The sequence below is a fragment of the Gymnodraco acuticeps genome, unplaced genomic scaffold, assembly GCF_902827175.1.
Source record: "Gymnodraco acuticeps unplaced genomic scaffold, fGymAcu1.1, whole genome shotgun sequence".
Lineage (NCBI taxonomy): Eukaryota > Metazoa > Chordata > Actinopteri > Perciformes > Bathydraconidae > Gymnodraco > Gymnodraco acuticeps.
This window is the reverse complement of record NW_022990764.1, coordinates 104,285-120,702: the sequence shown is the minus strand read 5'-3', so window position 1 is coordinate 120,702 and position 16,418 is coordinate 104,285. Positions and strand designations below refer to the sequence as shown.

At 46.5% G+C, this 16,418-nt stretch overlaps 1 protein-coding gene across 7 annotated transcripts in view; it reads right to left on the bottom strand.

Annotated features, from left to right (window-relative positions):
* The window catches only part of myo16 (myosin XVI), a 114,880-nt gene that overhangs the window by 23,672 nt on the left and 74,790 nt on the right, over window positions 1–16,418 (bottom strand). For all 7 annotated transcript variants that reach the window (XR_004570627.1, XM_034232341.1, XM_034232337.1 and 4 more), the window contains exons 24-27: window positions 15,447–15,522; window positions 14,235–14,431; window positions 13,324–13,404; window positions 11,842–12,047 (exon numbers count right to left, since the gene is read on the bottom strand). Coding sequence is in view for 6 of the 7 variants with exons in the window: in XM_034232341.1 (XP_034088232.1) it covers window positions 11,842–12,047; window positions 13,324–13,404; window positions 14,235–14,431; window positions 15,447–15,522 (560 nt within the window). In the remaining variant the exon portion in view is untranslated. The remainder of the gene's footprint in view (window positions 1–11,841; window positions 12,048–13,323; window positions 13,405–14,234; window positions 14,432–15,446; window positions 15,523–16,418) is intronic.

The following is a 16,418-nucleotide window of genomic DNA, read 5'->3' as shown; positions in this document are numbered from 1 at the left end:
ATGGGCAACACAAGAATATTATTAGGCAGTCCCACATTTTCAATCCTGTCTTTTTTTTCTTTGTCACACCTCATTATAACAAGAGCAAATTGTATAACCTATTAGACATCAAGGGAAATGTATATTTTCTGAATGAAATACACAAAACAGTTAAACTTCATATCAGTTGGATAGTCAGCATTTGGTCTCTTCTGTTATCAACAAGATACAGAGCCCGCTGAAGATGTGACATCACGATGACGAAATATAACAAGCAGATGGCTGGAGGCAGTAACCACTTGTGTTGTCAATAGTGAGTAAGTAAGTGCACGTGAATGTTGGATGTGTTTGATTTGCAGGAGTGGGTTCCGTCTGAACTCTGCCTAACCCTCTCTGTATGTTAATACCAGTTCTGCAGACAGCACACACCATCCCACTGGGCCCATAAAACACAAAGGAACTCTGTAAACTCATGACCTTCCCTGTGAGGATACGAAAACCATCGATGGATCCTGCTTTTACAAGACCCAAGGGGGCTTCATGTGGAGTCAAAGAAGTGAAATAAAGCCTTTGATAAGAGTTTAAATGGAGGGTTACAGTGCACCAATGCTGTTCCATGTGACAACAGGAATCAGATCCCTGTTATTGAGCGTCACAAAGATGCTTAAGGTAATGCAGCTGGATTTTGAACCACTCCCTTCCTCTCTGAAGCTGCTCCTATCCATCACACACCTATTTCAGTTGCCAAATTCTCAAATCCTTTTGGCTTTGCCTAGTCCTTGCTATTCATCCCACTAGTCACTCTGAAATGATGGATATTCTGCTCTAGGTAACTTAATAACCTACAAATGTGTGTCTTTATCCATCAGTGGGAGGTAATGAGGACCCACTTGGAACTGGCCATATAGAAAACATGACCTATGTGCTGCATTTGTGACATGCTGTATGAATACAGATGATCTCTCTCATCCACTCTGTTGCAATGAAGAAGTGAGGAAAGAAACAAGGTTCAAGCGGTAGGATTTGACCTTACACGTTGGCGGAAAATAAATCTGGCCATAAAACACATTGTGTATCATAAAAGACAAATAAAAGCTACAGTAAAATAGACTTCCTCATAAATCATCCGGGTTACCAGGACAATAATGTAATTTGCTTCAGGCAGCCACTATGACTTAGTGAAATGGCCTGCGTGCTTCCAGTGTGCGAGTGTGTGTTTGTGTTCACGAGAATATAGCAACCTCAAGATTATTGGTTGATTTATTTTCCTGTCATTTTGATTAGTCAAGGGCCAGGGTTGTTCTCATTCATAACACTCCGTTCGATGTCTCACTATGGGATGCGCCTCATCGCGGAGCAAACAGAAGCATCAATCTCATTACGCCAATCCTGATTGGCTGGAGATCTTGACGTCAGCGTCAGGGAATTCACCCCCTATAAGTAGCTTGCGCCACGACGCATGCGTCATTCAAACACCTCTTCTCGCTTCAGAGCACATCTCTATAGTAGCCGGACAAGCTTAACAGTCCACAGACTGAACCCAAATATAACCATTTCGGTCGACGGGCGCTCGCCGGCTACTCCTTCTGCTTCGCAAGAAGACGGTAATACTAACGCCAGTTAGTATTAAAATCGACCTCGCCGTTTCTTTCCCCGGAAAGTAAGGTAAGGTTTTGATTTTTCTCAAGCTAGCTACGCACCTGTTGCTAGCTAGCTTCCCCTTACTACCGACACCACGGTAGCGAGGACGCTTTTCTTTTTCTCTCTCTCGGAGGAGAAAAGGATTAGAAGTATATTGACACACCAGTCAATATTCTTTGAGAACAAAGGACCCACACCGTCCCTTTTTCTCCGGATTAAGGACGGGTTGGTAACACTTTTTCTCTCAACGACGTACCTGTTACGAGCGGGTCCTCTCCACGCCACGAGGCGAACAAGATGGACGCCTCTCCCCCTCACACCAGAGGAGTCAGGGACTCGGAGGCTCGGTCATGCGGCTGCGGGTTGAAGATAGCAGGCACAGACTCACACCAGGTCTGCTCGTCCTGCCTCGGGCTGGAACACGCCCAGGAGGCTATCGACAACCCCGGCTCGTGCGGGCATTGTGCCCTTTTCACCCGAAAGAGCCTCCACCGACGGCTAGCACACCAAGCTAGCTTGTTGGAACAGGACTCCCTCATGTCCACTGATTCGCCGTTTGGCAATCAAGACACGGGGGCGTCTGCCGCAGAGACTGAGCCCCTCACTGTGTCGGTCTGGGGCTCACTAACAGCGGCAGCTGCGGAACCGGGATCCCACGCCGTGTCAGGCCGGGACCCGGTGGCGGCAAGAGACGTGGGAACGGAGCCCCACGCCTCACCAGGCGGGAGCTCCTGGCGAGACCTCACCATGGTCTCGCCCGCAGAGGCTCGACCTGCTCCGCATACCGCGGATGGAACTGCTGGTGGCAGCCCACCTCCTACCGAGGATGGGCCCGTCACCAAGCAGGAACCCCACGCTGCCAGCGAAGGTGGACCGTTTCCAGTCGACCATGACTGAACGGTCCTACAGAGCCGCAGCGTTGTCCGCCAGGGCTCTGAACATTTCCTCACTGCTAACCCCATACCAAGCGGAGCTCTGTGAGGATATGTTGAGTAATCCTGGACCGGCCGTTCTGGATGAGTTGGCCGCGGTCACAGACATTTGTCTCTGTGTCCAACGCTGCGCCGTCCAGGCCACGGGGAAAACAATGGGGATCATGGTGGTGCAGGAAAGAGCTAGATGGCTCAACCTCACCAACCTCCCAGACCGGGAAAAGGAGGATGTGCTTGACATGCCCATCATTCCCGAGGGGATTTTCGGCTCCGCTCTTGCCTCCATGCAGAGGAGATGCGAGTCGAAAAAGAAGGAGGACGAGGCCCTCCACCTCTGCCTCCCTCGAAGGGCCCAGCCGCTGCCTTCGCAGCGGCAGCCCTTCGTCCAAGCTGCCCCGAACCCTGCTCGGTTCAAAATACCGAAAACGCAGAGGTCGCAGTCCGCCCCGAGTCCCCAGCCCAGGCAGGGGACGAGGGCGAGCTGGCCTAGAAAATCTCCGGTTCCGGCTGCAGCCCAGGCGCAGCCAACCCAGAATTTCGGCCAGCAGTCGAGGAAGAAGAAGCGAGCGGCGTGACAGCCCCTCCTTCTCCCCTCTGTGACAGAGCTGGAAGTCTACGGTTCCCCAGCTCTAAATGTGTTCCCGCCGCCTCGAGAGATGCCTCAACACCATCCTCAAGTCCGCATAAACACATGTCACACACTTATTGATTTTTCTGTCATATAACATTTTCCGCTGACGCATCCAGGCTTCAAGCCAAGGGCGCAGCTCGAAAAAATGAAAAGAAAAACAATAAAAACAATAAACAGTCCGTCAACTGTTCCCCTTCTGAGAGCAGCTACGGCCTCTCTCAAAGGGCGGACAATTGACGGGTCTGTGAAGGCACCACCGTCACGCGCATGCGCAGTGCCGGCTGGGGCTGTAAAGGCACCACCGTCACGCGCATGCGCAGTGCCGGCTGGGGTCGTGAAGGCACCACCGTCACGCACATGCGCAGTGCCGGCTGGAGCTGTAAAGGCACCACCGTCACGCGCATGCGCAGTGCCGGCTGGGGTCGTGAAGGCACCACCGTCACGCGCATGCGCAGTGCCGGCTGGAGCCGTAAGGGCACCACCACCACACGCATGCGCTGTGTCGGTGGGGATTGTCGAAATGGGGCACCACAGTGCTCAGACACTGGAGGGCCCCATAACACAACAAATAGAGACTCAGAGGGGAAGAGACGTGACATCTCAGCTGGCTCTAAGGAGCATACAGCGGGAGATGCTCACGACATCTGCTTGGGTTTCTCAAGACAGTTACACGGAGCTACAGACTCCAAGTGACCGTCACCCCCCCTCGCTTCTCGGGCATTCTGCATTCGCAGGCCCGAGGAGAGTCAGCCCATATTCTGGAGAGAGAGATTCTCTCACTCCTAGAAAAGAGGGCTATATCTATTGTACCCGCCGAGCAGAGTCAGGGCGGCTTCTATTCCAAGTACTTCCTCGTTCCCAAACGGGGAGGGAACGGAATTCGGCCAATACTTGATTTGAGGGCTCTGAACAAATATCTAAAAAGATATAAGTTCAGAATGCTCACTCACACATCTCTGCTGCGGCTCGTGCCATGGCGCGCGGAGAGTGATGATTACTGTGAAATGCGTAATGGCACTGCGCCACTGGCTGCACCCGACTTTTCTAGTACGAGGTGTGCCTATGGGTGCTGTCCTTTCACGGAAAGTGGTCACCACGGACGCATGTCTGACAGGTTGGGGAGGTATTTATGAAGATCGCCCGGCGAGGGGTCTCTGGAGCAGAGACCTCCAGCGGGCGCACATAAATTACCTGGAGCTTTTAGCGGTGTTTCTCACCCTAAAACGCTTTCTGCCTTTCCTCAGGGGACATCACGTCCTTGTGAGGACAGACAATACGACCACAATATCGTATATTAACCGCCAAGGGGGTTTGCGTTCTCTCCAGTTACACACACTGGCGCGCAAACTGATCCTATGGAGCGGTAGGCGTCTCCTCTCTCTGAGAGCGACGCACGTACCGGGAGTGATGAACCTCGGGGCAGATCTACTGTCCAGAGGTATACCACTTTATGCAGACTGGACTCTACATCCAAGGATTGTGAGCCAGCTGTGGGTGCGTTACGGCAGAGCTGCGGTGGATCTGTTCGCATCGAAAGACAACGCTCAGTGTCAGCTGTTCTTTTCGATGCGCGATCTAAATGCACCGTTAGGCGTGGATGCACTCGCACACGATTGGCCCCCGGGCCTTCTGTACGCGTTCCCACCACTGGCTCTGATACCCCCAACTCTGGCCAGAGTGAGAGAGCAACGCCACACACTTATCCTGATAGCTCCGCACTGGCCAGCTATGTACTGGCTAGCGGAGATATATCAGCTGCTGTGCGGGCAGCCATGGCAGCTCCCACTACGCAGGGACAAGCGGGGGGGGGGGCGATCTTTCACCCACACCCAGAGCGCTTGGCTCTATGGGCCTGGCCCGTAAGTGGTACAATCTGAATACAGTGTGACATGAAGCTGACCCTGGCAGCTGCCAAGCGAGCCAGTGGCACTCATGCACTATCTGTACAGTCTTCATGCACTCAGTTCACCCCAGGGCAAACAGAGTGTGGTTGAAGCCCAACCCTTCCTTTATCTTAAGGTGGTTGGTTCAGGTACCACATTTGACATTGAGGCATCCTCCCCGCCACTGTATTCCTCCGGGGAACAGCGGCCGGATTTGCCGTGTCCAGCCCGTGCTTTACGCACGTACAGGGACAGATCAAGGGTGCTTCGTCATACATCAGGAAGATACGTCCCCAGCTGACTCAGAAAGCGACTCAGGTTCTGGTCCAGGCTCTCGTCATCTCACGCCTAGACTACTGCAACTCCCTCCTGGCTGGTCTACCTGCATGTGCCATCCGACCTCTGCAGCTCATCCAGAATGCAGCGGCTCGTCTGGTCTTCAACCTTCCTAAATTCTCCCACACCACTCCGCTCCTCCGCTCCCTTCACTGGCTTCCGGTAACTGCTAGAATCCACTTCAAGACACTGGTACTTGCTTACCATGCTGCGAATGGATCTGGCCCTTCCTACATCCAGGACATGGTTAAACCGTACACCCCAGCGCGTGCACTACGCTCTGCATCAGCCAAACGACTCGTTGCGCCCTCGCTGCGAGGGGGACCCAAGTTCCCATCGGCGAAAACACGTGGGTTTGCTGTCCTGGCTCCAAGATGGTGGAATGAGCTCCCCATTGACATCAGGACGGCAGATAGCTTGCACATCTTCCGGCGCAAACTGAAAACTCATCTCTTTCGACTCCACTTCGAGCGTTAGAACTATTAACGGAGCACTTTTATACTAATAAAGGACTGGCTTACCTAAAGCCAGTTGAGTAGCACTTGAAATGTTTGGCTCTATGAAACCTGATGTACTTATATGATTCTGTTTTCTTCAAGGTTGTGTCTTCCTGGTCGAATGTACTTATTGTAAGTCGCTTTGGATAAAAGCGTCAGCTAAATGCAATGTAATGTAATGTAATGTAATGTAATAATGACCAACCCCTTGTGTCCTGGGCTAACCCTTATAAGGGCAAGCCTGTTACTAAGCAACGGCTCTCCCACTGGTTTGTGGAAGCAATTGCTTTGGGGCTCATACGAGTCAGAGTTCGCAGGCACCCTCGGGTCCGCGAGCTCTTTCGACTCAGGGTCTGGCTGCATCCTGGGCTCTGTCCAGGATGTCTCTCATCCAAGACATTGGTGCAGCGGCGAGCTGGTCCTCGCCGCTCACTTTTGTCCGCCTCTTAACAGGCTGGACGTTCTGCTCCCAGTGTGACTCAAGCAGTGCTGGGCACCTGGTTGAGTCAGAGCTCTACCTGTTCTGGTTGGTTTTCGAGATAAGCTCGTCTGACAATACGGGAGCTACAATTTCCCATAGTAAGACATCGAACGGAGTGTTATGAATGAGAACTATAGGTTACTTACGTAACCCCAGTTCTCAGAGTAACATGAAGTGAGATGTCTCACCAGACGGCCCTCCTTGCTATGGTGAAGCGAGAAGAGGTGCTTATTTTGAATGACGCATGCGTCGTGGCGCAAGCTACTTATAGGGGGTGAATTCCCTGACGCTGACGTCAAGATCACCAGCCAATCAGGATTGGCGTAATGAGATTGATGCTTCCGTTTGCTCCGCGATGAGGCGCATCCCATAGTGAGACATCTCACTTCATGTTACTCTGAGAACTGGGGTTACGTAAGTAACCTATAGTTTTGAAAGAGTGACAAATAGAAAGAGGAACAATTGCGATAGTGTGCATGTACATGAGAGAAAACGGGCAGAGGGGAAAAGGAAAGATAAAGACTGAAATAAAGAGAGTGAAAGGACTAAAGAAATACAAAATATCTCGGGGTCAGGAAGGCAAGGAGATTAAAGAAAAAAAGGCGGTTTAGAGAAGAGAGAGCATGTGAGGAAAGGATAAGAATGTATGTGAGAAAGAGCTTTGTGAAGACGGCAGTGTAGTCCACCCCCACTCTGCAGCAGCTCCTCTCTGGCCAAGACTGTGTTCATTCATTGGCCATGTCTGTGTTGAACCCAGTGGAGGGGGGGGGGAGAGAGAGAGAGAGAGAGAGAGAGAGAGAGGAGAGAGAGAGAGAGAGAGAGAGAGAGAGAGAGAGAGAGAGAGAGAGAGAGAAAGAAAGAAAGATATGAATGGCACTTTGGCCAGGCTGACTGGTGTCTTTGTGAGTGGCAGCCACTCAAATTAAGCGTGGCCTTAATGTATAAACAGCAGAACGGGGACACACGTCAGACAAAGGCACACTCAGAAAGGTCCATTTGTATGAACACAAAACACTCGCACGCAATGCACACAAACCAGAGCTGAGTAGTTGTGCAATGCTGAATGAAGAATAATGGGGATTTGAATGAGTGGCAATACAATTGAAATCCAGTTTTCAAACTTCAGTTTCTACTCCTAAAAATGTGATGCTTCAACATTTTTGGGATTCAATGTATTTTATCCAGTAGGTGAACATGGTTTCAGTATCATAACATTTACAATTAGTATCAAGTAATAAGTAATTCATGAGCAAACATTGTTTAAGTACATTTCCTGGCAAACATCGGGCCATTATAACTCGTCCACCAGGACAAACTGGACCACTGGAGGGAAGCCTGGAAGCAGTTTCAGACACTAAGAAACATCCTGTGCTGTGGCTGATTGAAAAAGATACAGAACTCCCTGAGCCCTGGAAGCTAAGCCATCTAAGTGTTTAAATGATCGATGATGTTCTTACTCACCAGGCCATCCCCGGCCAGGCTGGGCCACCACATTATAAGAGCAGTGAGCATCTGCTTGCCACACTCTCTTTGATCTTGCATCAGATCTACAATATATACTTCATCCAGTTACAGATCAAAAGACAGAGCAATACAGTTGATAAGTACACTCTGTGAATTGAGTGCTGCCTTCTTTTACCATCATGGCAGAAAACAAGATATATTCACTATTTTACCATTACACACTGTTCTTCTCTCCTTCCTCAGTGTTCGCTTAGATGTAAAAAAGCATATGGAGATTCACATGCCGTTTTCTGTCTATAGGAAGGTTATAGACAGTTAGTCTTGACTAGCATCCGGTAAAAGATCAGAGCTGACAATGATTTAGAGCAGGGGTGGGGAACCTCCGGCCCCCGGGCCGTATCTGGCCCGCGAGACCATTTGGTTTGGCCCTCGAGGTAATTTATAAACACACGCAAAAAAATTAAAGAAATCTATACCGCAAAATAATTAAACAAGCGAGTACCTGTTTTTCCTGGCAACGGTCATGGTCCTTGAACACAACACGAACCTAACGTGTCATCCCGTGGTATATGTCTCGCCTGACAGGGGTGCAGTGCTGACGGAGAGCACCAGAACGCCGTTCCGGGACTTCAAAAAATTGCAGTACCCATAAGTCCGTAGGCTACACATGCTGCAGTTTTTGCGTGGCTGTGTCTTAGTTGTAAGCCCAGTGGCGATCTGTTCATCTGTCATTCTGATCATACAGTCAATAACTTTGTTATTAGCATCTGGTTAGTTAGCTATGCTAACGAATATAAGAAGCTTTTTCTCCAACCAGTGAGGTAAAGGCACATCTTTATATGATCATTATAGTTATCATAAAACAAGATAATAAAGTAAACAGGTATAAAATACTATATGACAGTAAAAAAAAGTTGTTAAACAAGAATAAACAAGAATACAGTTTAAAAGGAGAGTGATTTGTAAAATATCCATAAAGAAAAAGTAAATCTGCTTACAGTTCTGTTTCATATGGGTGTTGAGAGATGTTTCCATAGATCTCTTCATTTTGCTCCCAAAGTGCACCAGATTGATGCTTTCAACTTCAATATTTAAAAAAAAATCTTCCCGGGGGAGCATGCCCCCGGACCCCCCTAGAGGAGGTTAGGTCCCCCCCACTTAAATCATGTCCATGGATAGGAAACTAAATACATATGCACACATCTTGTGTCCATATCTTTCTGTTTGGTGGTCATGCCACAACCGTGCACATGCATGCATGCGCGAGTCATGGCAAGATATCTGGATTAAGAGGTTGCTTTTTCTTTGCACAGCATGAAAGAAAGGCCAAATGAATGTGCTGTGATTTTTAAGCAGAGGTCAATAATTTGTACGGCCCTCGGAGGATGTTGAAAAAATTGAAATGGCCCTTGAGAGGAAAAAGGTTCCCCACCCCTGATTTAGAGTTTCCTCGTTTGCCCCCCCCCCCCCTTGTCTCGCATTTGATGGTGTCCCCTAAGATCCCTCGAGGGAATCACATGCACTCATCCCGTACGCAATATTGCTTTCATGGATTCAAGGTGGCAGGTGACCAGTTTGACAATTTCCATGAGATGAAATGTGGGGATTTCCTTTTAGCTGAGAAAAGATCATTGTCCATTCTCTTGATGGCTGTCTGCTGATCTTGACTTTTCCTTGAGTCTTGATGAAACCGTGTCCCGCTCTGTACAATCCCCAAATTGACTGGACAGATGGTAAATTGGAGAAATGGAGGACTGTGTGTCAACCAAGCCGCCACAGGTCTTCACCTGAGACTATTAATAGTGTGTTCGTGGCTCAATCACCCCTTGTCAACCTGTCTAACGTTACATATCACTGTAACAACCTGCAGGAAGTGTTTGGCAAAAAAGAGAGCAACCACCCAACCATCACACACACTGTTTGACAATCTCCACTCTGGTGCTTGTCTATCTCTTCTCCCTCTCGACTCCAGAAAATAGCCATGTTTCCATTCAAATGCATTGCATATTGTAACAGAATTCAAAGAGAAATAAAATCAAACAAACGCTTGTTTCCATTGGGATAGCAAGGAATGGATTCATGGAGAAATTATAATACCAATTAGAAAAAAGAGGAGGCAACAAGATTAGTTTAATGTCAGCATGCTGCCTCGACTGGGTGAACTCAGGTGAACTCCTTGTAACCTGCACTTTTTGCTGCATATCCAACACACTGCACCCTTTTAAACGGTTTATACCTGAAGTGGATATTTCAGATGTTGTTATTGGAGCTGTCATCTCTCCCTGCTCTTCCACTTAGTTCCCCCCATGCTTGATGTAGTCAAACAACTTCTAAGTTCACAATGTACAAGAACAATCTGAGGACCAGCTTGCACTCAAAGAGTTGCCTGATTATAATATTACGATCAAAATAACCTCCTCCTAATTAACTGAAAATACACACTTTGGTGTATACCCTTTCCAGACGGTTAAGTTTGCACTTTCTAGTGACCAGCTGGTCCTTGTGATGCTCAGTTATCTGCTGGTCACACACATGGCCAGGAGATTATCATACAACACAGGGCTGGCTAAACTTATATAGTATGACACTTACTACCATACTCACTCAAGCTCAGCAACACAACACACAGCACACACAACACACAGCACACACACGCGCAGCTTAACTAACAGCTTTCACAAAACCCTCAGCAGGACTCTTTCAATTACAGCTGGAACAATGAGAGTCCTGGCTCTACAAGGTATATCCATCAAAAACACAAAGGAGCTGGTGGCAGCTTATGTACAGACAACACTCCAATCTATATTGGATTCACTTCAGCATTCAACATGGTTCCCTGTTCTGTTTTTCCCTTATGAAAATCTATTATATATGAGTTTCAATAACACTTGGTGTATGTTTGACCAGAAACCTGAAGTGTTGGACAAATAAAGGCAGCACACATCAACCAAACCTCATGGTTGATGGTGTGTGTGTGTGTGTGTGTGTGTGTGTGTGTGTGTGTGTGTGTGTGTGTGTGTGTGTGTGTGTGTGTGTGTGTGTGTGTGTGTGTGTGTGTGTGTCCGTGTCCGTAATGTGATGATGCTTACAGCAGGGTAGTGGAAACTTTTTGGGGGGTGGGGTCATGTGACCAGCTTTGTCCTCTCTTATTATCTGGCAGGAATGTCATATTAATCCCTTTATCCTCAAAAAGAGTGAGAGAGAGGCTGGGAGACAGACTGAGGATTTAGAGCTCAATCCTCAGTAGTGTACTAGTTCTCAGAATCAGAGGGGAGACAAACAATAAAACTGAGAGGCATAAATTTAAAGAAAGAAAAATGACGAGTGATGGTGTTCCACTTTACGAATAGAAAGAGCAAAAAAAAGGCTTGTGAGATAAGGCCGAGGAGCAGTTTAAGAGGGACCTACTACTTAGCAAGAAAGCCTGGGATGTAGTGAAAAAGTAAAGAGAGGAGGTGAGGGGGAGAACTAAAATTCAGGTTTGGGGTCACGGAGACCTTACACACAACTGACTGGTTAATGTGTTTGTCGGGCTGACATGGGAAATGTGACTCCAATCATACTAAAAGCCTTTCACGGGCATTTTGTCCTTTTAACACTAACGGTTGCAGTGACTTGTTGGTGCTAATGTGTCAGTCTGCATGTGAGCGTGACATCCTGTTCAATATGATATCATTATGACAGGTAGAGAAGGCTGCTGTCATTTGTTACATGCAAATGAAATGACTTCTTAGAGAGTTTTAATACATTTAACCTATAGTCCAGGCCTGTGGCAAAAGAATATAAACAAAACATTCATCTTTACTAAGGCTATGACCTGTTCGCCCAGTCATATATAAACTGACAGAGATCACATTGACCTGCCGGGAGTGTAATCTATCTAAACGTCAGTTAGAGAAATCAGAGGAATCCATTGTAAAACCTTTCCAATTTAAGAAGAGTACAATAACTTCAGAAGAAGACTTCTTATCATTTGGCAACATGCTCTGATACAGACCTGCTGAGGAATCCTGGGAAGGAGAGGCGGATAGGGTATCCATAACGGATCATGCGCACCATCTCAAGCACCCCGATGTACTGCAGCTGGGTGGACACATGGGAGCTGTCAAAACGTTCGGGCTGACCGCTTGTGTTGGGGCGCACACACTCCACAAAGTGAGGAGTGCAAGCCTGCAGCTTACTCATCACTTCTGACAGTGTGTTCTGAAAGGGGAAAAAGGAGAGGAGATACAGTTGAAGGCACCCACGTGTACTTTTACAGTCATAAAAGCATTAACAACATTTATTGTGCTGTTATTGTGCACTGCCAGCCATGGGAAGGCAGTGCTCTCTGGCTGCTTTATTTGATGTTGTAACTGGATTTGTGACTGGAGTGAGATCACATAGTGTTTGAGACAAAGTGGTCTGATTTTTGGGGTGGAAACAAAAAAACAAAGAGCTCTTTAGAAAGATGTGTGAGTGTGAGAGAGTTTTTCTTCCAGCCCTGAATTCCCAGATGCTGCCTCCAGGGCCACACAGACACGCACATCTACGTAAACGCTTACATCTGTGTTTCTTACACTTCTCAAACTGACGTCAGCCTGAGCTCTGCATAGCCTTGGGTACAACGATCAACAACTCACTCCTCGACTTTGAACGTCACTACCAGTATGCTTTCCTCCCTGCAAACATGTGCATGCGCACACACAAATGCGCACGGCACACAATGGTTGTTGTTCATTGTTCATTCATTCATGAGGGCTTCATGCTTGCCTTGGTACAGCTTCATTCTTCATCCCACTCTCTCCTTCCCTGCCATTCCCTGAGGGACTTGTCCACCAAAAACCCACAACTCTGATTGTGCAATACAGTGGCTTCATTCAAGCCAAAGGTACTGCTGCTCTGAGACACATGTCAGCCCCCCTCTGTCACCAGCAGAGACTGAACTCATTTCCTTCTGAATGCAATCAAAAAATACGTCCAGCGGTTTATTGAGATGAAAACTTAATTCACAAAAAACCCTTAAGTTTCAAAAACAAATCCCTTCATTCATTCAAGATCTGTTCCAGATGCTTGGAGGTATACTCTGTAAGGAACAGGTAGGACAAGAGAAAATGAGTATACTGCTTTTCTCTGATTGGCAGAAAAATATATATTAAACTTGTATATTGACTTTTTTTGTTCATATAATGTTTTACTACTTCGCAGTAGGACTGAAAGAAACGGAGAGACAGAGGTCACTGGGCTAACACATTCAGACAGACAAACACATTCATACCTATGGACAATTTAGAGTGCAATCACTGTGTGGGAGAAGCACATGCAGAGGAAGTTCAAAACTCCACGCTACACACGGCAGACTCTTAACATCCGACCGTGGGAAACAACTGTTAACCAATAGGTCAACATGGAACATAAAACCAATCATCATGGTTTATGACTTAGAGATGTAGAAATAGGGCTTATGCTGTCAAAAACTGGGAGATGGGGTGTTTCTTACCCTCAGCTGGACAGCCACTGTGATGGGCCCACAGCGCTCCAGCCGTTGGAGGAAGGAACTCGATCCTTTCTTCTTCAAGATCTGACAATGGAAAAAGATAATAGAGAGAAAAACATATGAGATAGATGTGCATCATAGAGGACACCGAGGAATATGGAATCATTACAATATAATCATCACATGATACGTGACTTTGACTAGACGACAAAACATTGTTCGATTCCTTTTGTCTTGATTCTGTGCAGGATGTTTGCAAAGCACACTAAACAATTAATTAAACTACTCAGTCATAATTATTCTGTTTCCTTTGCTTTACAACCCAACCCATGGCATGTATTGCCTTCTCTACAACTAGTGTAGTGATGCCACATTACCTAATGTTACCATATAAGGCTGCTGGCACAGATCTGGGAGGTGAGAGGTCTTATGTAAGCCTGTTCTCTAGAGATGGCTAATGAGACACTGAGACAGTGGGCAGGACCCCCAGGAGGTTACAACCAGCAAGCCTCTCCAGTTCAGTGTAAAGTTCACCAGTATAATATGCTTTTTCTAAATTTTAAAAGCAATCAAATTAAGACAGAGAAAAGGAGAGGGGGAGGATTGATTGAAAACATAATATTGATAGTATTTTTGTCAGGTGTTAGTTTTTTAATGCCTGCATTTCATAAGTAAATTATCTGATCACATGACTGTGGCGTTTCTGTCAGAAACAAATCAAATCCCCAGAGGTTTATAAATAGCACTGTGGAGGGAAGTCGCTTAAATTAGATTGTTGTTTTTCGCAGAAGGACTATTCCTGTTTTTTTTTCTGATCGGCACAGCATGAATATATTTAATGAATACAACCAAGATGCTTGGGTGTATTATTAAGTGGGGCGTAGCTACAGCGCAACAACAGACTCGTACTGTACCTTGGAAAGGTCACGGTACCTCCGGGGCTGTTGGGGGACACTGTTGACAGTGACAAGGGAGGATGGTGGCATCCTGTGGAGCAACAGGGTGGCTTTAGGCCCCCTCAGCCCGGCACGGCCCTGCGCTGCTGGCACCAGGGAACCAGTCTGAGTCAGCTTGGACTGGAAGAGCTGCTGCAGTAATACACTCTCACTGGCTGCGGGGCACCAAGCACATACACACAGAGAGAGAGAGAGAGGGAGGGAAATAACGATGAAAAGAAGCAACAGCATTGGTGGAAATCAGGGGGTGGAGGAGAGTAAGGAAAGGTGAAATGAACAATAAGATGGAAAGAAAGAAAAGAAAGATCGGGAAATCGGTAAACAGAAAGGAGAGAGGCATCAGAAGAAGATTAAGAGGAGGAAAGTTAGTCTCCATGTAAACAATCTGAGGGCAACAAGAGGGGGCGAACAATGCCACTCGACAACACGTGGCGCGACCACAACAACGAGCCCATTCAGAAAGCCAAACAGCATGTGTGTGAACGTGGGAGTGTGGCTCTCATCTGAAAGGCTGAGAGAGAGGGAGAGGGAAAGAGAAAGGATGGTGCCAGGTAGGAGTACCAAGCAAAGAAAAACAAACATGACTCCTGCACTCATTTAAGGATTTAATCACACACAGATTCAAGTGTAATTGTCTTTTCATTTAAAGCAATTATTTCCACCGCCTCCTGAGTATAGACTTACATAGATCACTCTGCTCTTGTATTAGCTTTAAGGCTTTAGCTTTAAGTGGGGAAGAGATGACATCCATAAAAAGTAACCACGTCGTGTGCATGTCAGTGTGTGTGGCTGAATGGTGGCGACGCGTCGACTGGGTCAGACGGAGGGACAACAGCCAAGTGTGAGTGAAGAGCTTGCCTTTAGAAGATTAGCCTCATCATGGAAATTATAGCAATTAGGCTGCTGGATGCAAGGCTAGCCTGGCAGACACACAAAGACTGCCTGTGTCCTGCTAAACACAACACCCCACATCTGGCACCTTCTATAGACAATATACACACAGACGGAGCTGTCTGCTGCATATGGGATGAAACACACACATACAAACACAAGCACACTTAGACAAAGAGTGGTTCTGTGTGCTGTTAGTTTAAACAAGAGTGCATCTTTGTGTTTAAGTGTTCTGACGCCACAATGTGCTCATATGTGTGTTTTTCATTTGGTACTTACACTTCATCGTAAACAGGAGATTCTGAGGAAGGCAGTCTTTGTTTCTTGCGAGTGATCCTGTGAGATCATATGAAATCTGGTGGGAAAACAAATCACACATGGATATTCAGTGCATTTACACTACATTTTATTTGTAATCCTTTACAACATCTTCATGTAGGAGTTGAAAAGAAAACGTTATCTATTTGTCACTTCTTAACTTTTGGACAATCGCAATCTACTCTTTTAAAGGAAAGCAACATTATGAAAAATGACAACTATGTAGTTTGCAATTTCCTGCTGCATAGTACTTTGTACGGATAGGTGAATGGAACTATTATTCATTTTTTTGAAAGGTCTTAATACCTTAAGACCTTATTTTTGTCACTGGACTTTTGGCTTTTAAAAAGTCATAAAGTTTCCAATAAAGGGAAAAAGGCAGCTTTAATACAAGCACATACACATTGTGTTTTAGCATGTGCCTCTGCACAACAACAATAACCTCAACTATGATACTCCATAAGGAAATGACATTGGTTACATTGCAGTTTTAGACACAATATGTAGGGAATGAGCCAGTTTGAAGTTAAATATTATTAATGTTTTTGAAGAAAAGGAATCTAATGTTTGTGCTAAGATACAAGAAAAATGTCAGTAGTGAAGAAGAGGGGGTCAGTTTGGTCATTTCTTCTGTAAACAGACTGTTTTTAAGGCTTTGGAGAGTAAAAAAATGGTGTAACTGAATTTGTCTAACCCAAAGATGTAATTTCCATGGCCCAGGAGAGTTCAATCAACATTTGTCAATATGAGCTACTCTGTCTCAAAGCCAGAAAGCAGAGCAGTAGGTCCCAAACTTGGGATTTCCTTAAGTATTATGTCTGGAGCAGCTCCAAAGACAATAAATGCGCGACTGATATTGTGAATGTTTTGTGATGTGATGGTTAGTTTTTGTAAAAACCCAATGAGCTTTATTCCATTGTAGTGTTCTCAGTT